Source organism: Rhinopithecus roxellana, chromosome 14 (assembly GCF_007565055.1).
Source record: "Rhinopithecus roxellana isolate Shanxi Qingling chromosome 14, ASM756505v1, whole genome shotgun sequence".
In the NCBI taxonomy this organism is placed as follows: Eukaryota; Metazoa; Chordata; class Mammalia; order Primates; family Cercopithecidae; genus Rhinopithecus; species Rhinopithecus roxellana.
Window position 1 is genome coordinate 127485677 of NC_044562.1, and position 22981 is coordinate 127508657.

The 22981-nt window shown below is 34.9% G+C and overlaps 1 protein-coding gene across 3 annotated transcripts in view; it reads right to left on the reverse strand.

Annotated features, from left to right (window-relative positions):
• Positions 1-22981, reverse strand: part of SLC35F5 (solute carrier family 35 member F5) — a 48700-nt gene that overhangs the window by 15171 nt on the left and 10548 nt on the right. For all 3 annotated transcript variants that reach the window (XM_010353563.2, XM_030916701.1, XM_010353564.2), the window contains exons 6-13: positions 20546-20627; positions 19513-19700; positions 12253-12334; positions 11007-11094; positions 9177-9241; positions 6999-7103; positions 2986-3145; positions 715-805 (exon numbers count right to left, since the gene is read on the reverse strand). In XM_010353563.2, the coding sequence (XP_010351865.1) occupies positions 715-805; positions 2986-3145; positions 6999-7103; positions 9177-9241; positions 11007-11094; positions 12253-12334; positions 19513-19700; positions 20546-20627 (861 nt within the window). The remainder of the gene's footprint in view (positions 1-714; positions 806-2985; positions 3146-6998; positions 7104-9176; positions 9242-11006; positions 11095-12252; positions 12335-19512; positions 19701-20545; positions 20628-22981) is intronic.

Here is a 22981-nt window from a genome sequence, read left to right on the forward strand (position 1 = left end):
ACACACACACACACACACACACTTCTGTGACTTAGTAGTTGTAGTTAAATGCCTACATCTACTGAACTGTGTGATAAATGGCTATGCTCCATCTTTCAGTGTAGGCAACAGCATACCTCTGTTCTTCCTGCTACACCTAGGAGCACTGAATAAACTCTTCCCTTCTAGGCTGTTGGGAGAAACATCCCAGATTCTCTTTTCTGGGTGTTAGCATTGCCAATATTATTACAAGAATCCCCACATCCATACTAGGCCTTCAGAGAAGAGGGATGGGACACCCACTCTGTTGAGTCCAGAGAGAGATGGCTAACATTCACTGCAAACAACATTATTCATGTACTGCTCATATCTTCAGTAGTATCAGCATAGTGTTAAGGAACCTGTGATAGGGTTCATCGCAGAAACTAAAATGCTTATATGATAAAATGTGACTTACCAAAGAACATCTGGAACAGAATCAGCTCTAAAACTGGAGAACTACATTTGAAGATGATGCCCTTAACTTAGAAATTTAGGGGAAAAAATGGAAAAGCTAAAAATGGAAATTATCTATTTCTTTGGTACTTTTTATATTTCTATGTAGTAAAGCACCTTGGGAGGGAAAGCATCAAGTATTATTTATGTTTGTGTCCTTATAATTTAATCACATCTCAACTTTCATTAGGTTTGTTTTAATAACATACCTAAAATATCTATGAATAATAGTTTCCTTACCTTTTGCATACACATGTCAGCTATTATGGATAGAGGTATTGTAAGGCTTAGTGCAAGTGTGCCTATCAATGATGAGGTAAGAAAGCAGCCCCTAAAAAAAAGAAAATAGGCATTTCTATATTAAAAAAATTAAACAACCAAAGAAAAACACTGAACAAAGACTTTCTTATAATATAGGCTTCTGAGATCAGAAGCAAAGATAAGAGGTTAGGATGGATTGAGACATAAAATATAATAAAGTCATTAAGATGATTCTCAAAGTTTTTCTTCAAATATTAAAAATACAAATATATAAGTATAAAAACCTCAAAATATTTTATGCTATTTTCAAGATTTGTTTGCAGATATTCAACTTTGGGTTTATAGCTTATATTTCATTAATTTTTTTAAAAAACTGTTGAAGTTATTACAGTTTTGTGATGATATGTAGATAACAAAGAAAACAGCATTATTAATGTTGCAGGACAATACTTCACACATAGACTTTAAGGAAGTGATAAGCCAACACGTGATTCTGTCACCAAGCAAAAATATCTCACCTTCATGAACACTAAAATAGTGTGTTATTCTTTTGATTTGGCTTGGCATAAAAAAGAAAGGCTTGAATATTCTTTAAAAATATCTTCTTGTTTTCCATTTTTCTAACAATTGTCCTAACCAAAAGTTAAATTCTTTAATTTCACCTTGAATTATCAATGTGGGTATGAAATTTTGAAATATCTATCTGCATATAATTTTGTTGAATTGAAAGAAAATATTATACCCAATGGAGACAGATGAGCCATTTATAAAGACTGATAATTTGGGTTTATAAAGGAGAAAATGAATTATAAGCCAAGACAAAACCATAATGTATATCGTTAGGACTGCAGATCCATGGAAGTTATAGGCAAGTAAAATCTAGCTCAGTATATGTCAGAATTAATAATGCTGTCCTGCAATAAAAGGGGCTATCTCTCAATAAAGTGTCACTAGAAGTACCGAACAGAGGCTGAACAATTAGTCCTTTTTGATGAGGTAAAGGGAATTTAAGTACTTGTGGTTCCCACTACTTAGCTGCTCTGTGAGAAGAGCGTTCGGGGTCAAATATAGCATATGTTCTTGGATATTTGTCACGCAGAGTACTATAATAAAAAACCTGGAAGGTAGAATTATAAAGCCTGTTTGACTTAATCCAGCTTTTAAGGTGGATCCAATTTAGCTGATGGCTAAAGCCTTTTGTCATCTGTTAATAGTTCAGGTTAAAACAATAGAGTATCTAAAATGTACATAATTAAAGATGAAAAAATTAATGAGTAAATGGATCATGATTTTAAAGAATTTTAGATCAGCAAAGGAGTTTAGATAAGAACATAAATTACTACAATACAAAGTAAATTTTTAAGTATTACACAAAAGACAGTGAATATGGGGGATCCAAGAAAACAGATATTCCTTAACTGGGCAGGGAGGCACAGCAGTATAAGCAGAGCATTAAGGAAGACTCCACAAAAAAGTCCATTTCTGTTGCAGTCTTTCACAAGGGAAAACTAGTTAACAGTTTCAATGGGTATGTAATAAAATTCATTTTATTCATTTATGTTTTATTCATTCTATTCATTTAAGTTTCTATTAAATAAAAATAGGACTAAGTATAAAGCTCTGTTATTTGAAAGGTTTCTCAAACTCCATACATGATACCGTCTTCAAATTATTTTAAGTTTATTATTGCATATCAATATATTGGATATATAGCATATCAAAGGATGTTAACATCTCAAATCAATCAGAGTTTAAGGTTTACATATCTGGCTCACCCATATGAAAGGTCGTGAAAATAAATAAAACAAAAACACCTATGAACAAGCAAAGAGATATTCCAAAGCCTCTTAAATAAGCACCATCTCCTGGATTCTCAATTAGAACTCATGCATTCACACTTGGCATACGTAACTCATACATTCGGATATCCATTAGATAATGACTACTTTCATTTGCATAATACTTCACTTTCTAAAACATTTTTACAGATTTAGACCATTCATATTCATTCCTTCATTCAACAAGTATTTATTGAGCTCCTTCTGTGGACAAGGCACTACTCTGGAATGGGCACACAGAAGTTAAAAAACAAAGTCCTTGCTCTAGTGGAGTTAAAGTATTCAGTTTTATGTGTGTTGCAGAATGGGGTGCACAGGAAGAGCCACCAGCAAACAGACAAAATATAAACGCTTAAAATATCCAAAAATTAATCAACTGATAATTAATAACTGGAGAATAAACAGTACATACCACAACCACAGGAACTCTGAGAGTACTGTTCCAATAAGGCCATTAATGATAATGCACATTAATACTACTTTATTGGGAAACTCGAAGTCCTCAAATCCAGTATAATGAAGTAAAAAGAAACCTGGCCATAAGAGCAGCAGATTAAATAAACCTACAAAACCTGAACATGTATAAAAGAAACAAAAGTTAAAATTGTGATTTATTTCTATTCTCCAAGCTTATTAACTCTAAAATCAAAATTAGATTTTGCACAAAAGTACTCTGGGAGATTTCATTAGCTAAACCTTCTGTTGGTTTGTTTTTAAGTCAGTCCTGTGAATAGCTCAAAACCATAAAAAGAAAACTGTCTGAAGCAACTGGTGATCGGTCAGTTCAACTATCCCACTGTATGGGAGCAACTACTGTGGAGTAAACCACTTAGGACAACTCAACAAGAAGGGTTGTTAGCCTTAGCAACTGACAATATAGTGCCCTAGAACTTAAAAGAAATAACTGGTATGTATGTGTTTGTGTATTCAGCCTAAATTAATTTTAAGAAATTAGATGGTTTGCTCTCTGATTCAAGTATTTATGTCCAAAACACTTGTGCTATGCGAGCAGTAATGGAAGAAGTTCCAAAGGAGATAAAACTCTTGGTTCCTGCATTCCCAGAGCTCTAGCTAGTTAGTGAGAAAGTTTGTACACACAAAGAATTATTCAACATATGAGCAAAGTACAGACTGATCAGTTATTAAGGAAAGCCATCCTACATAGTGGTTAAGTGTGTGCTTGGCAGTCTGACTGCCTGGGTCCAATCCCAGCTCTATCATTGAATAGTAGTGCAAACCTTATATACCTCTTTTAAAACTTTATACCAGTTTTCCAATCTATAAACATAAAATAATATTTAATAATATGTAATTAGGTTGCTGAGAAGATTAAACACATAAAATATAGCATAGTATCTGGCACATAGTAAGCATTTAATAAAAGTTAGCAAATATTACTATAGAAATTAAGTTTATATATGACTACATACATGTGAAAGTAAAGACTATAAAGAAAAAAGAGTACAACTGTATAATAAATTTTGTTGTACTTTCTATGTAGTTTATGTCACAAATTTGCTATATGATTTATGTGGTAACTATATAGCTTTCTTAAAAGAAAATTAAATTACAGTAGATATATAATTGATACTTACTATGTCACCTAAATAATAAACCGGTAATTAGGATGCCTAATTAAATCTTAACAGGGCAGGAGCACCCACTCTCTATCTGATGCTAAAGACTCACAGCCACCCCACTTCTGTGAAGGGAGGGGAAAATAAGTCTGCCTTTCCCAGCAAGTTCCCACCCTCCACCCCACCCCATCTTCTGCAGCTCATGACTAACTGATGGAGGCGTTATGAGGCCGGCCATCATGGCTCAAGGCCCAGACATATTAGCTGCTCTCCCACTGCTCCCCGCCCCAGCACCTGCAATGAATTGGGCCAAACCTCAGTTATACTTGTGTGCCACATGGTTCTTTCCCCTTCTTTATCTTGCTTCCTTCACTCCAAGTTTTTCCTTCAGTGGACTCCCCACAATAAATCACCTACACAAATTCCCCGTCTCATATCCTGTTTTAGGGAGCCCAACTATTATGGTTTGGCTCTGTGTCCCCACCCAAATCTCATCTCAAATTGTAATCCCCATGTGTCAGGGAGGGACCTGGTGGGAGGTGACTGGATCATGGGGGCGGTTCCCCCATGCTGTTCACATCATAGTGAGTTCTTACAAGATTTGATGGTTTTAATGTGTTTGGCAGTTCCCCCTGCACAAGTTCTCTCTCCCTTGCCAGTGTGTAAAACATGCCTTGCTTCCCCTTCACCTTACGCCATGATTGTAAGTTTCCTGAGGCTTCCCCAGCCATGCAGAACTCTGAGTCAATTAAACCTCTTTTGTTTATAAATTACCCAGTCTCAGGTAGTTCTTTATAGCAGTGGGAAAACAGACTTAATACACCACCTTCAGACATCTATTGATTAAAAAAACAACAAAAGAACACATATACAGGACACATGACCTAAAATGCTTAAATAACATTACAAAGTTGTTTTAATGAAACACCAAAATGTGGCATTACCAAGAACTAAATCTATTTTCTGTCCCTGAGATGCTGAGTCTATGAAATCCCACATAAATTAACATACTTTGACCTAAAGACAAAAGTCCCAATGACTCCACCTATTCCCTAGAGTGCCCAGAATCTGGCACCACACACAAAGCGAAGTTCCAGCACAATCATTCAGATCTACTCACTGCTCCCCGTTAAGCCTCTGCTCAAACTCCCTTGCCTGAAGAGCCCCCAATATCCCAATCCTGACTTCTCCGAATCCTGTCTATTCTAAAGCCCAGGGCAGATCAATATTGCTTTACATATCACATCACATATGAACAGGACCAACATAAGCTACAAGTCTATATGCACTCTCCCTAATATGAGTAAATTAAGCAATTTTTCTTGCAAGTTGTCAACGTTTAAATTTTTTAAAAGTACCACTGACCCAACCACCTACCTACAACACTAAAAAAAACTAGCATTTTATTCCATTCCAAATAAAATTTTCTGACTGCCAAATAAAATATCATTAAAATTATCTTTTCTTTTTTAAGAGACAGCATCTTATTCTGTCACCCAGGCTAGGGTGCAGAGACACAATCAAAACTCACTGCAGACTTGAACTCCTGGACTCAAGTGATTCTCCTGCCTCAGCCTCTCAAGTAGCTGGGATTACAGACACATGCAACCAAACCTGGCTATTAAGCTATATTTCTTGAATTCTGTATTTAAAAAGAATTTAAGCAATCACTCAGCCTCATGGCTTTTCAAACATTTTATTTTTGTTAGTCTTCAGATACAAGTATTTAAACTATTTTTAGTTTTAAAATAGTCTTTTTAAAAAAATTAAATAGAAATGCGGTCTCCCTATGTTGACCAGGTTGATCTTAAATCCCTGGCTTCAAGCAATCCTCCTGCCTCAGCCTCTCAAAGTGCTGGGATCACAGCAGTGAGCCACCATGCCCAACCATAAGAAAAATCTTTACTACAAATTAAATTCTAATGCAAAATGCTCAACAAAGTAGAGCTGTTCCACAGGTGAAGCAGCAAAGGAGTCCAAGAACTAGACCCCTGCATGCAACTCTATTTCCTTCCAACCATCCCAGGAGCCTATCTATTCCCTAAATCACAGTTTAGAGGCCATTCATCTAGTCCAATTTCCTCATATTCCAGATGTCTATGAGATAAATAAAGTTACAACAGCTGGATTCCAGGTCTCCTGACTCCTTGTAAGCTGCACTTTGAACTCTTATCACTGAGCTTCTTTATCTATTTATATTCAGATATCTTTTTAAAGATAGCTTGTCAATGTGTTCTTCTTCTGCAGTCCTACAGATATCGCAAGTTCTTTCCTGAACTGACGTTAGGGAAAGGAAAATTTATAAACCATATCCAAAACTATAATTGGGTAATTTGAGAATGAATCTATGTTATAAAAGTATCTGTGTCTTAAAGATAAAATGCAAATGAAAAGCCTTTAAATGGCCCACAATTTTTAATGTAAATAAGTACATAGACTGCGAGAGCGTTAAACATATAATTTGGGGGCAGTCGCCCCGATCCTTTGCTAACCATTCAAAACTGGCAAAATGTAAAATACAGCAGGTAAACTCTCACATGCTTATAAGAGCATAACTCTGTCATATCAATGAGATAAATATCTGACTTGCAGTCTGAAGACATCAATTTGAAAAAAGGTGTTAGGAGTTTCTGTCACACACTAAGGAGATGGGCATTCCCTCATAGGTACACAACCATGCAGGATAAAGTAAACATTGGGATTGGCCTTCATAATCTTTAAATGGTTTTAAAGAATCATATAGAAGAAAAAAAAAAAAAGCGTTCCCTATTCTGTCCAAAAAAACAAAAGCAAAACCCTGTGTTAGACATTTACAGTAAATAGCCTCACAAGTTAAACATATTCTTACCAAAGAACATTGGAATATCCAACTTGTCTTCTCTATCTACTTTTCTCTTAATCATAACAATATAGACAGCATAGAGCATGGCTCCAGCAAGAGACCAAATGGAACCTGTAAAAATCAACATGATTTAAAGCAACCACTCATTAATTCATTCAATATACACTTAAAATCCAATAATGTGTCAGATAATATTGCAAGAATATACAAAAGTGAAAAGATATATAATTAGATAAATCACCATTATATTGATACAAAGATATATAATGAAAAGGTATAGCCTACCCCATCCACATCTTTTAGGAGTACAGGAAGGAGTTTAGTGTGTTAACAAACAAATGCAAAAGCATTCACCTCAATGATCTGACCAAAACCTATACATATTATAATTATACAACTAAAAAGTAACACTTTGTTTTTAATTTGGAAATGCATGTTTCTTATTTACCCTACATAAACAATCTTGACACCTGGCATTTTCCAACTTAACAAATGTTTCTTTCCATCACTAAGCTGTTACTCGTATTGTCTTCCTTACCCCCATATATCATTCTTAATATGTACTGCACTACCACTCCCTTCTTAAAGGCTCTGTTAGAGTTTCATTTCTTCCACAAAGCATCCTCTTTCTAATCTGCTGCATTTCTGTTCTGTCTTCTGTTTTAGACAATACTTACTATTGTCAAGCATGGTATTAGTTTAATCCCTAGTAGCTTCATTTTATAAATCTCATATTGTTCCAAATCAAGAACTCCTTGAAAACTACAAACACTAATGTTCCAAAATAGCTAACATAATACAGCTCTCACAGTACATGAATAATAAATACTGATTCTCTTCATTAACTCTCTCTCAAAAACATTTAAACCTTTCAAAACAGCTAAATAATGTTCTGCCAAGTGGTCATATTTAATACTTTAATCAATTATTCAAAAGATTAATGTTTTATTAATCTTTTATTATTTTCAAACTTTTTTAAAGCTTTTGTCAACAAAATATTGCATACACATGCACATACCAAATACATATATTGTTTTATGTATTTGTATACACAAAGCTGCTCTGGGTGAGAAAGAGGTGAGGAGGTTCAAAGCACAGCTCACTGGGTAGTAGTTAGGAATAATTTAGAAAGCATTGTTCTATTCAATAAACCTCAAATATCTAAAGAAGTATCCAAAGAGAAATAATTAATATAGGTTTATTTTTTATTATGAGGTCTCACTATGCTGCCCAGGCTGGTCTTGAACTCCTGGCCTCAAGCAATCCTCCAACTTTGGCCTCCCAAAGCACTGGGATAACAGGCATGAGTCACCATGCTCAGCCCAGCTAGGTTCTGTTTATTTTTGTTTTTGTTAAGTCTAAGCAATGGATCAAAAACTAAGTGTTCATCATAGCAGTAACTGTTTCAGACAAGAATCAAGGTGAATGACAATATTCCTGGGTGATATGACAGCAACAGGAAATTTGTATAGCCTCAAAGAATCCCCGACAAGATGCTTATTACTTACAATGGGAAAAATTAGTAACTTTACACTAGAATAAGGTGGTTGATTTTAACTACCTTAAAATTAACATTCCCAGCAACAGGACAAATCAATATCAATGCCTGTTGGTAGAATGCACTGATCAGGAAACAATATCACTTCCATTATATTCTTAACAAAAATGCACAACCTCAATTTAACCAAAGAAAACGTCCGACAAATACAAATTGAGGAACATTCTGCAAACCAACTAGGTGGGACCCTACAAAAGTGTCAAGGTCATAAAAGAAGACTAAGAAACAGTTCTGCATTTAAAGGAAACTAAGGAAACATGACAATTGAATGCAATAAATGATCCTAGATCGGAAAAAGAACATTAGTGTAAAAAATGGCAACATTTGAAAAGGCTTTGTAGATAACAGTATTATAGTCAATGTTGATTCCTGATTTTTATAACTGTATAATAGTTATGTAAGTTGTTAACATTTTAAAAATCTAGGTGAAGGCTATGAGAATTCACTAAAATATTTATGCATTTTTTAACATTATTTCCAAAGGAAAAGTTTAAAAAAACATCCTGCTAGTGCCTACCCTTTGTACGTGTGTGCGTGTGAGCATGCACATTTGACTTTCTTGTTTACTCTAACAAAAAACTTTCCTGTATACTCTTAACAGAGAGAATGCAGAGTCAAGTACTTACCTATTGTATCTCTTCCAGCAGATTTTTCAGACCCTGACAGGTTTACCAGTACAACACCTCCAATGCTATGAGAATAACAGTCATTAATGATGAGCTAAACAATTGTGAAAAGGCTAATCATAAAGATAAAAATTATTTATAAGTGATCAAGACTAATTTCAACTTTGGGTAACACTGGCAAATAATTTAGCAATTTCAATAACAATATCTAACAATATCAATATAATATAGTGTTATATTCATATTAACTCATTTAATCTTCATAAAATATACAATATTATACTTTATAAGGAAGTATTATTACTGCCATTCCCATTTTACATGTGAAAACTAATACACAAAGAGGTAAGCTAACTTGACCAAGATCACATAGCCGAGACTGAAACGCAGGCAGTTTTACTCCACAGTCCAGTGCTCTTAAGTGCTATGCTATCAACTGTCTTTCAATTAGGAATGAATTAACCAACTTGTCATCCCTTTCCAATCTTTCTTTCGGATTACACAAATATATCAAACCCATATAAATCCAGCAATGTAACAGTACTTACTCTTGCTTATTGGTAAAATCTAAATTAACAGTAAAACTATCCTTATGTGCTTAAACAATTTCACTAATCTCATGATTTTAGTGGATAAAAATAAGACTGAATTAAGGTTGTAGAGATATCAGAGGTCATTCATAAACTCAATTGTTATTTTCTGGGCATCTAATATGAGCAAAGCACTGGGTTACAGAAGTGACCAAGACAGATGTGGTTCCTGTCCTCAGGGAACTTACATTGTCTTTCTATTTCTATGAATCTTATAAATTGTAACATGTTTTCAAGTAGATGAGATATTGCCAATTAAAAAAAAAAAAAAGCCTAATTCTCTCACCCTGATCAGAAAGACCAGGGTGGCAGTGGGAGAAGATGAAAGAAAATACGTATTCCCTTATGGAAAGATGTCATCAGAACTTAAATGTAGTCCTTACATTAAATATGCATACCCTTCAATTAAATCATCACAATTTTCTGTAATAATCATTGTTCATATTCAGATTCAGCTATTATTTATTGAGTATCCACAATATATTTAGAAACCAGGGGTTTTGTTTCCATTTAGATGATGATGATTATGATAATGGCTAAATATAGGGAGCACCTCCTGTTGTGTATCAGACATTGTTCCAAGCACTTTAGAAGTTCTACTCATTTAATCCTCATAATAATCCTACGAGAGAAATCCTATTATTATCCCCAATATACAGACGAGAAAATTGGCACAGAAATGTAAGGAACTTGCCCAAGATCTCAAAACTAGTAATGATGGAGATGGGATTGGATTCCAAGTTGTTTGGCTTGAGGCCACACTCTTGTCTCTCAATTGATGAAATGACATTTCTTTGCTTAGATTTCCTTCAAGATTGTTGCTATGTAAAATTCTTTTTATATCCTCAGAAATTGAATCTCTTAGTAAAATGTCAATTCAAAGCAAAGTATTAAACAATGTTTAATACATAATTCTCACTTACACAAAAAATTTCTAAGTAACACTTTTTTTTAAAGGTACAGATAGTAAATATTTTAGGCTTGTGGGCCACATTGTTGCAATTCAACTCTGCCTCTGTAGTGCTAAAATGGCCATAGACAATTTGCAAATAGATGAGAGTAGCTGTGTTTCATTAAAATTTGGATGTGACAGGGCTGAGTAGCATCATGTCCATTTAAAGCCTTCTTGTATTCACATCTTTCTTTGCTCTTACAATATAAACTACCCTGGTGCCACTATCAGAAACTGTGACATTGTATTTTTAAGCAGAGTAAACTAGCTATCACAGTATATTCTTACCTTAAAATTACAGCTAATAGTTTAGAAAGCGTAAATCTATCTCCACTGTTACTTGGAAATACTGCAGCAAGGATTAAGGTAAAAAGTCCTAGCAAGAGAAAAGAATTTCAAAATGGTACATGAGTTTAAATACTGTCAACATTTTTACTAACAACTTCATTGTTTAAATAAGCAAATTATATACCTAACTTTCAAATTATTTTTGTCACTCTTAACTAAGAAAACGACTGCAGTTAAGTAATGACTGGACTGAAATGTTTAAAGTTCATGCATAAAATAGCCTCCAAACTAAACCATGTTTATTTCAACAGTACAGATCAAGTACAGTCATAAAATAGCCTTCAAACTAAACCATGTTTATTTCAACAGTACAGATCAAGTACAGTCCTATTTATTTTAAACTAATAGGAAACTTAAATCTTATTCAGAGTAACATGTTGACTTCATCATAATCAAGCTTGTGTCCTAAAGTTATTTTTATAGCTTCAAAAATACTTTTGTCTTCCAGATTTGAAAAGTGATTCAATCTTAAAAATAAAACACCTATCATAGGGCAAATTATAGTTCTGAAATAAGCAATTACATTTTAGCCAAAGGGTCTAGAAAAAGATCTCGGGAAAGTATGTATGAAGGGAAATGCAACTACAATACAAAAGGCCAGCCTATAAAACTGTAATATATTGTTATATAAAAAAATTGTAAATTATTTGAAGGAACGTAAACAGCACAGGCTAAGGCATGAAACTACAGTCATGCTTAACAACAGGGATAAATACAGAGAAAATGCGTGTGGTTCGGCAATGTCATCCTTGTGCCACAATCACAGAGCATACTTACACAAACCTAAATGGTACAGCCTACTACACAGCTAGGCTACATGCTATAGCCTATTGCTTGTAGGCTACCAAATTGTATAGCATGTTACTGTATTGAATACTCTAGGCAATTGTAACACAGTGGTAAGTATTTGTGTATCCAAACATATTTAAACATAGAAGAGGTATGGTAAAAATACAGTATTATAATCTTATGGGACCACCACTGTATATACAGTCTGTTGTAGACTGAAACATCATATGTGGCACCTGACTATATACAGATTAAAAGGCAGTTATAATGGACTAATGTATATTAGAACTAATATAAGAAGCTATAACAAGATAAAAATGCTGTATATGTGCACACATATACACCAGAAATATATACACTGATTTATAATGCAGAGTTTTAAAGACAAATTTCTTACCAGAAGTTGAAGATAAAATATTAACTATAGCAACTTGTGTGTCTGAAAGTGCTTCTTGGTATGACAAATTTGCCAAAAACCACTAAAGGAAAAGAAAACCAAAGTGAACCCTAATGAAAGACATGTTTACGTCTGTCATTACAATTCAGAATTCCCTCTTTTGTTCTCCTCCCAAATACTGTTTTCACAAGATGTTTTAAAAGCTGCTTTGTATTGAAAAACTCACAGGCTCCCAAAAAAGACAAACATTTACAATCAGACCTAAGACCCTGCTACCCAATTTCCCTTAAAATTTAACAATAGTTGGTTAACAATTAGCATTCAGGTTTTTCTTTTTTTTTTTTTTTTAATGAGAGTAAAATCAAGTATCAAATCAATTTAAAAATTTGTTTTATCTAGGCTGGGCGTAGTGGCTCATGCCTGTAATCCCAGCATTTTGGGAGGCTGAGGTGGGTGGATTGCTTGAGCCCAGAAAGACCAGCCTGGGCAACACAGTGAAACCCCATTTCTACAAAAACAGATACAAAAATAAGCCAGGCATGGTAGTGCACACCTGTAATCCCAGCTACGCGGGAGACTGAGGTGGGAGGATTACTTGAGCCTGGGAAGTTGAGGCTGCAGTGAGGCATGACTACCTCACTGCACTTCAGCCTAGGTGACAGAGAGACCATGTCTCAAAAAAAAAAAAAAAAAAAAAGAAATTGCTTTATCTAAGTACTGCTGATACTCTGTGAAGTTTATCTAAATCTATTTAAATTTGGGAAAATTCTCCGACATTAGAATAGGTACAGATGAATACAGCATCATGAGAAATCTATGAAACCAGATGATATGCGTGGATATGGATGGTCCTAGCTAGCTAGCTGGATTGAAAAATAAAAGGTTATATTCTCTTTGGAAATTTAGACATGTCCTATGAAAATTGTTAATTTACTAGTTAATTGTGATTGCTTTTTTGAATCTCAGTTTGGAGACACAACCCAAAGAGTTCTCATAACTTTGGATACAGTGAAGGAAGCTTTCCAGCTATCAGGACTTTTTTAAAAAAAATTCTTTCTTCTCTTCCACTTATCTAGGTTAGCATGGAGAATAAGAAATAATACTTTTGGCCAGGTGCGGTGGCTCATGCCTGTAATCCCAGCACTTTGGGAGGCCGAGACGGGCGGATCACGAGGTCAGGAGGTCGAGACCATCCTGGCTAACAATGGTGAAACCACCTCTCTACTAAAAAATACAAAAAACGAGCCGGGCGTGGTGGCGGCGCCTGTAGTCCCAGCTACTCAGGAGGCTGAGGCAGGAGAATGTGTGAACCCAGGAGGCGGAGCTTGCAGTGAGCTTAGATCGTACCACCGCACTCCAGCCTGGGCAACAGAGCGAGACTTCGTTTCAAAAAAAAAAAAAAAATGAAATAATACTTTTTTTGATGAAGGCTGGCAGGATGTGTGTGTGTCCAAAGTTCAGTAATTTTCACTGATAATTCATCCATTTTTTGTGGATAACACTTTTTTACTATCTGAAACAATGCAACTATGAATATCTTAATTCTAGTACATGCCTGCCACCTGGTACATAAGTACATGAGTGTCACCAAAGCATATACTAAGAGGTGGATTGCTGGGTCAAGTAAAGTAAACTAATGGCTAGACTAATTGTTTTTGGTGTCTCTGCTACTTACACTGGTTGACTCGAAGAGTTATCCCACTAAATGACTTATCTCTATTAAGACAGGAACATCTCTCTATCTCTCTCAGAGCTTGTGGCTGAGTAGTATTACACTAGTATTCACACGGCAAAGAAGCAGTAGAGACACATGATTGTAGAGCACTATCAGAAGGCAGCAGATGGCTGAGAGCCTCGTAGTCTCCATTCAGTCTATACTGTACTCAAGGCTAAAGCCAGAATGAAATTATGGCAATGTGGTTCTGATTCCATCTGCAATCCTTTGATTTCCTAGATAATTTCACATGCCTATCTAGATAAAACGAGGTAACAATTGATGGGCAATATCAAACATATATGGCAAGAGAAGCCACAATCTGCGTGCAGATGAAATGCTAGAAAAGAAGACTCAGTCCTTAATCTTATCTGTCAAAGGTTTTCTCCATGAACAGAAAAGGCTCAGAGTGATTATTAGCTTTCTTGACCCACTTCTCTTACTATTTTTATACTTAAATATTGTCCTCATTTTCCAAACAACCTCACTGGTCTATGCTAATGCAAGGTAAATAAATAAAAACAGATCACTTAGATAAGAAGCATTCAAGAATCATAAGAATCCTTCATTAGCTGTGAACTCTTTCCAGAATAACCTTTCCATTCTCTACCTCTCACCAAACACCATTCTCTGGCTATTGTTTCCACGGCACCCTCATCACAAAAAAAGACCCATCTCAACCATCCTCCAATAAAAATTGTCCATACAATGTCTGCCTTCATTATTTCAGAGTTGAGGACAACAATTTATGAATAATTATAGCAAATAATTAATACATTTCATAATTTCATTAGTAGTAATTCATTTATAAAGTGTCATAAAACACTAATATTTGACAAAAATTGTGTATGTTCAAGGTATATAACATGATTTAATATATACATAACATTGTCTACTGATTACTATAGTCAAATTAGCACATCCATCATCACCAGTAGTTACCATTTTTCTGTGTGTAAATGTGATGAACACACTTAAGAATCTGCTCTTATCAAATTACAAGAATATAGTACTGTTATCTGAAGTCTCCATACACATTAGTTCCCAAAACTTATTTATCTTATAATTGAAATTATGTACTCTTTGACCAACACGTCCCCATTTCCCTACCATTCTACTCTCTGGCAACCACCATTCTACTCTTTGCTTCTATTTTAGATTCTACATACATAAGTGAGATCATATTTGTGAGTATTTGACATTCTATGCCTAGCTTATTTCATTTAGCATAATGTCTTCCAGGTTTGTCCATGTTGTTGCAAATGGCAGGATTTCCTTCTTTATACAGCTGAATAATATTACATTATGTTCAGCCATGAAAATGTACTATATATATTCATCCATCGATAGACACTCAGGTTGTTCCCATATCTTGTCTATGATGAATACTGTAAAATAAACATTGAGGTGCAGACAGACATCTCTTTGAGATACTGATTTCATTTACTTTGGATATGTAGTAAGAGATATTCTTGATAAAGCCAATATCACCTAAATTATATTTTACAGAAAAAAAAAAACCTAGTAAGACAAAAGATATTCAAAGAAGACTGGTAAATACAGTAATCATTAACTCCTTTTAATCTACACTGTCCAGTACATTAGACACTAGCCACTCATGGCTACTGAGCAATTGAAATTGGCTGGTCTGAACTGAAAAGTGCTTTAAGTATAATGCATACTGGGTTTAGAAGATTTTAGTACAAAAAAAAATGTAAACTATCTCATCAATAATTTTTACATCAATAACATGTTGAAATAATATTTTTACATATAGTGGGTTAAATACAAATATAATATTGAAATTGATAACATCTGTTTCCTTTTCCTTTTTTAAATGCATCTACTAGATAATTTAAAACTATGTTTGTGGCCTGCATTTGAGGCTCATGTTATATTTCTATTGAACAGCACTGCTCTTAACCTTATCTAAAGCCTATCATTTTATTAAGCTAGATTTCTAAAAAGGTAACTTTTCTCTCAGTATCTGCAGGGGATTGGGTCCAGGACCCCAACCCCAAAGGTATCAAAATCCAAAGATGCTCAAGTCCCTTACATAAAATGGCAGTGGCATTTGGATACAACCTACACACATCCTCCCATATACTTTAAATCATCTCTAGATTACTTGTACCTAAAACAACGTAAACAGTTTTTGTGCTATTGTTTTTTAATCTCTATTATTTTTATTGTTGTATTGCTGTTCTTCTATTTTTTCACCTTCACTATTTTTGATCTGAAGTTGGTTGGATCCAAGGAGGCAGAACTCAAGGATTTGGAGGACAAACTGTATGTCTGGACTATATTCCTCTGACTTCCCAAAGGAATGCCTTTATTTTAGTGATAACTTGATTAATAATATTCTGCTAGGTAAATCAAAAGAAAATCTTTGGAATTTGCAGTATGATACTTACATATGTAATAAAAATAGTTTAAAGTCTCATATATTCATGTTATTTTATTAGTTGGGGTCTCTGCTTGTTTTAAATGAGTGTAAGGCAGGACTAAAATGTATTAATTATATGCTACTCAGTTTTCAAAGGAGATGTGTAATAAAAGCATCTATAGTTGACCCTTGAACAACATGGGGATTGGGGGACCAACCCTCAGGCAATAAAAATAATCTGCTATAACTTTTGACTCCCCTAAAATGTAGCTACTGATAGACTACTGGTGACTGGAAACCCTACCAATAACATAAGTAATGATTAACAGATATTTTGTATGTTATATGTAGTGTTTACTATATGCTTATAATAAAGAAAGCTAGAGAAAAGAAATGCTATTAAGAAAATCATAAGAAAGAATATATTTACTACTCATTAAGTAGAAATTAATCATCACATAAAGGTCTTCATCCTTGTCATCTTCATGTTGAGTAAGAAGCCTGGGAAAGAGAAGGGACTGGTCTTGCTGTTTTAGGTGTGGCAGAGATAGACGAAAATCTGTGTGTAAGCATACCTGCGCAACACAGACCCATGTTGTTCAAGGACCAATTGTATATGGTGAAAATTAAAACAAGAGTAAAAAGATCAGAGCCAGATTAAATGGGTAATAGAGTGGGAGCTGGCTGTGGAATGTGATGATTATATCAGAAACTTCAGTTTAAAGGAAGAAAGCTACTTCAGGCGAGCATACAACTCATCTGTAGGCAAAAAGGCAGGGAGGCAATAGGAAAACCTGAGTTACATAGCTTATTGTCTGTTAAAAGGAACTATCTCCCTTCCTTGGAAAAAGCAAACTTTTTCCTAACTTAAAACTCTGAGAGAAATGTATTATGTAAATTGTTATGTAACAACACTAGTCTTTATAGCAGATTTAAAGGTATGTGCAGATAATAGCGTTTTTAAAAATTATTTTTTGAAATTATAATATACATAAAATAGGCCATTTGGATCATTTTTAAGTGTACAGTTAGTGGCATAAAGTGCATTCACATTGTTGTGCAACCATCACCCCATCCATCCACAGGATTTTTTTCTCTTTTTTTTGAGACAGAGTCTCGCTCAGTCACCCAGGCTGGAGTGCATGGCGCAATCTTGGCTCACTGCAACCTCTGCCTCCTGCGTTCAAGCGATTCTCCTGCCTCAGCCTCCTGACTAGCTGAGACTACAGGCGCGTACCACCACGCCCAGCTAATTTTTGTATTTCTAGTAGAGATGGGTTTTCACCATGTTGGCCAGGATGGTCTTGATCTCTTCACCTCGTGATTCACCCACCTCAGCCTTCCAAAGTGCTGGGATTACGGCCGTGAGCCACCGCGCCTGGCCAGATTTTTTCATCTTATAAAACTGAAACTATCTGTTAGTTTTCTGCTTTCACAATGTATTTTAAGTTGCTATTTTTCAAAGACAATTTATGGTCAAAGTGACCCAAGCATCTATTGACAGAATAATGAATAAACAAAAGACGGTGTATCTGTACAATGAAATATTATTCTGCCTTCAAAAGAAAGGAAATTCTGACACGTTACAACCTGGATGAACCCGGAGGACATTATGCTAAGTGAAATAAACCAGTCTCAGAAAGACAAATGCTGTATGATTCCACTCAACATGAGGTACTAATGAGTAGTCAAATCCATAGAAACAGAAACAGAAACAGAATAGTGGCTGCCAGGGGCTGGGGGTGGTGGGAAAGAAGAGTTATTGTTTAACGGATAGTCTCAGTTTTATAAGATGAAAAAATTCTGTGGATGGATGGGGTGATGGTTGCACAACAATGTGAATGTACTTTATGCCACTAACTGTACACTTAAAAATGATCAGGGCCGGGAGTGGTGGCTTATGCCTGTAATCCCAACACTTCGGGAGGCTGAGGCAGGGGGGATCACCTGAGGTCGGGAGTGCGAGACCAGCCTGACCAACATGGAGAAACCCCGTCTCTACTAAAAACACAAAATTAGCTGGCTGTAGTGGCACATGCCTGTAATCCCAGCTACTCAGGGGGCTGAGGCAGGAGAATTGCTTGAACCCAGGAGGCAGAGGTTGTGGTGAGCCGAGATAGCGCCATTGCATCCCAGCCTGGGCAACAAGAGCAAAACTCCGTTTAAAAAAAAGAAAAAATGATCAAAATGGTGTATTTTATGTATACTTTATTATAATTTCAAAAATTAATTCTTAAAAAGGCTATTATCTGTACATATCTTTAAATCTGCTATAAAGAATAGTGTTATTAGTAGAGCCAGGGAATGGAGAAAAATGGGCTATTTAATGAGTATGAAAGGCAAAATCATGACGTTAAAAAAATTTTATAATCAGGCTAATAACATTGATATTAGCATTTCATTATTTAGGGTTTTAAGATGCTCGGTATAAATTTGAATCTTAAAGGCTCATATTTAAAAACCTTGGATCAGGCTACTTCCAATGATGTATACATAAAATAGCACAGAAATTCATTTTTTTAATTCTACATGTTGGAGTTCTCACTAACTCAGACAAGTTTCTAATCCCAACTTAGCACAAAATAACAATACTTTGTTTACTCCATCATTATTCTATGTGAAATGTTAAGCACATTTTTCAGTTTCTATCTTAAAAAAGTAAGAAACTGTAAATAATACAACCAGAAATTCTGTAGAAATATACTGAGTACTTGACAAAATAATATTTAACCTCATTTATATGAATATAAAACTGCAAAACACTTATTTGAAAAAAATCAATGCATACAGTAAACTCTTAACTGGATATTTACTAACCTTTTTATATACATATATCACAGTGGAAAATAACTCTATTCACAATTTTGACCATGAGGCAATGCTAAATTCTGAAGAACTTCCCAAACTGTGTATGTTCAAAAGTTCGTGCATATATATAAATAGCTGAAGTGTTATAGGACTTATTGAATGCCAACTCCTTGAGGTATATCAAGCATTTACTAATTTTGATACCCTAACTTCCTACAGGTCTCAAACAGCAGAGTTTAAAGTCATGATTAAACAACCTGTCTCACACTTCCATCCTATATTGTTGGTATATATACTGTCTTAAAATTCAAGTTTCAAATACCATATGCAAACATATCATAAAAAGACCTACCACAAAGCAAAAAAAAAAGCTAATTTTTGCTACTTGAGTTGCAGTAAGTTTCCCCACAGTTTTCAGTATGGATTCTTGTTCTTTCACAGGATATGACATTCGAGACAACTTTGCTTCCAATGCATGGCTTGACGGAAGCTGTCGAATCTCCATGATATTACTGAACCTCACACGAGACTTTTTGGGGGCTTAAAAGGAAAAGCATAATACGAAAAAATTAAATAATTCCTCTCCAACAAAAGTCACAAGTTTTAATTTACTGATAAATGTATAAGTTCATCTATGATCAGAGTAAGACAGTCAAAGTAAACCAGAGGTATATCATTACCTGAGACAACTTTGTTCACTTAAAAGAGTTAAAAGGAAAAATGTTTTCATCTGCAAAAATGTTGTAAAAGGTTTAAAATGAGACCAATATTCGAACAAGGTTTCTACAATTGTGTACTGTATATACACAACTGCCTATTTCAGGATTTTAGTTGATTACTATTTTAGTATTTCTAGTAAAACTTTATTTGGATTTTTCCTCATGCATAACCTATTTATGAGAATTCGTTTCCTGGGCAAGCACGCAGAACAATTCTCTATAGGTCTATTCCTCGCAAGGGAAATTAAGGATAAATACTGCACCTTATGTTAAAGGTGGCATTCTTTACTAAATTCACAGAAGCAGCAAAACTCATAATTTGCTATTAGGCTCTTTGAGGGCATATTTAAGAGGATATTATTTGTTTAAAAAAGTATATATATATATATATATGCGTGTGATGCGTGTGTGTATATGTGTGTATACGTATATATGATGAAACCATAGAGATCTCTGGTATTTGGAAATTATTTCCAGTTGAAATAATACAAAAATGATTATACTATATTAGATTCACAATCCAGTCAAACTTCTAGAAGACTTTAGGCTGAGATAACACCACATGGAGCAGAATTGCTAGGTGTTTCAGTCAACCCACATCATCACTAAGTTCTGAAGTGGCTTGAATAAAGCTAAACTTCCTACCCATTTCTAAGTTTTGCTTACTTTTTTCAGTATCAATGTTTGTACTCTCAGGTTTTTCACTTGGAAGATCATGGAATTTCACAGGAACATACAGAGGTTCACTCTGGAATATAACAGAAAAGAATATAAACAACAAATATAAAAGCTAATATACTGGTTAAAATTTAAAAGGATGGTACGTAGACATAAATACCATCTAAAACATGGTTGTTCACCACCAAGTTTAAACAGCAATTTTCAAGACTTAAAAAAGGAAACTCAACAGATCCATACAGGTACAATGACAGAAAAGAATCCAGTTTACAGTTTAGAAATGTAATATAACAGCATTGGCATATTATGATATCTAATATTTAAATGTCATAAAAACATATCTCTTTCTTAGCTAACAGATTCTATCTCAGCTAACAGATTATCTTTCATTCCTTTTCATTCATTTAACAAATGCTTATTGACCTCCTACTAGGTCAGATGCTGTTCTACATCCTGGGGATATAAGGGTGAATAAAAGCAGTCTCTTCCTCAGTGATCATGCAGTCTAACAGGGAAGGCAGATAACAAACTGATAACCAGGTATATAGTATGTATTTATATTTACTAAATTGTCTCCTCTTATATTAACTAAAATTCTTGAAGACCTTTACACAAAATAGCTACTAGGTACCAGTTCTTACTATCTATTGAGTACCAACTCTAGAGCAGTTAAACATATATTTCTCATTAGTCCTCACAATAATTTTATAGAATATGGCCGGTGCAGTGGTTCATGCCTGTAATCCCAGAACTTCGGGAGGCTGAGGCGGGCAGATCACTTGATGCAGGAGTTTGAGAGCAGCCTGGCCAACATGGTGAAACCCCATCTCTACTAAAATACAAAAATTAGCTGAGCATGGTGATGTGTGCCTGCCTGTAATCCCAGCTACTCATGAGGTGGAGGCAGGAGAATCGCTTGAAACCAGGAGGCGGAGATTGCAGTGAGCTGAGATTCTGCCACTGCACTCCAGCCTGGGTGACAGAGCGAGACTCCATCTCAAAATAATAATAATATTAATAATTTTAGAGAATAAAGCTGAGATACAAAGTAATCAGGTAGTAGACAAAAGAATTAAAGCCAGGTTTGTCTAACCATGCTCCAAAGGTCCATATTTTCAGGTAGTTATAAATTCCTCAACTGTTTTTGCAAATGTTCTTCAGATGATCTATATTTAAGGTACAAATCTCCAACTAGGCTAATTCTTTAAAATTAACAGAACTTTTTTTACTTCTTTGATGTCTCTTTTAACTCCTGGTATAGAACTCTACCAATTAAAAAATGTATATATTCAGTAAATGAAGTGACAGTAGGTTTGGAAATAGACATAATCTCTTTGTTATACTGAAGTTTTCACTATAGCATCTGGCCTAGAGCAATTTGACATATCCATCTTACAGATAATAGCAAGAATTAGTACAAGAGTAGTCAGAAGAGCAGGCTGTCCTCTCAACTCTGTCTTCTGTACTGATAGAGACAAATGTTATTAAATTATGTTACTGATGCTTAAAATCCCAGGAAAAAAAAAATTCTTCACAGTACCTATTAACCTACTCTGCATGCCACTGTAGCTCTAACAAACAGAGAGGCAAACAAGAAAACTGTTCTGGGAGTCAGGTCACCAAGCTAGTGCTTCACAAATTGGTATTAAATTTTAGAGTAATTACAATTTTTCTCAGATAAAATGCCATGTTTGGAAAGAAAACAAGTATCATTAAAAATACATTTTACAGAGATGCCACCCTGAGCAACACAGCAAGACCATGTTTCTAAAAAATAAAAATCAAAAGCTAGTGGTGGAGTATGCTTCTATTTAGGAGGCTGAGACAAGGGGATCGTTTAAGCCCAGCAGTTCAAAGTTACAAGGAGCCATAACACTGCCACTGTACTCCATCCCAGGCAACAGAGCAAGACCCTGTCTCTAAAAATAAAAAATAAAAGAAGAAGTGCCTAAGTGATCATCTTAAAAAAAACAGATTTTTATATACTACCTCTCCAACTAGATTATAAATGCTTAAAATAAGTGACTATGTCAATTACTTTACTTGCTTATTACCTGTCCCCTCGCAAATACGCACACACTCACACACTAGAACAAAGCTGTATCTTCAGAGCCTAGAACAAGTGTTTAACACATATTTGTCACTGTAAAAAATTTGTGGAATACACAAACAAATAATTTGCCTATATAGTCTCAGTGTCAAAAATATTTGTTTCTAAATGATAACAATAACGTGCATGAAGTAAAAAAGTTGGTTAGTAACAAACGATTGTCCTTTATTCTTTTCACTCCTGAACCAGTTTCCCCTTCCCCTCTCTCTTCAGAGGTAGCTAAATTGCTTACCTCTAGGCCCCAGGTATCCCTAAGGAGAAAAAAAGTACCAAATTACAATCCTCATGATAGGCACCCAATATTGAGCCATATC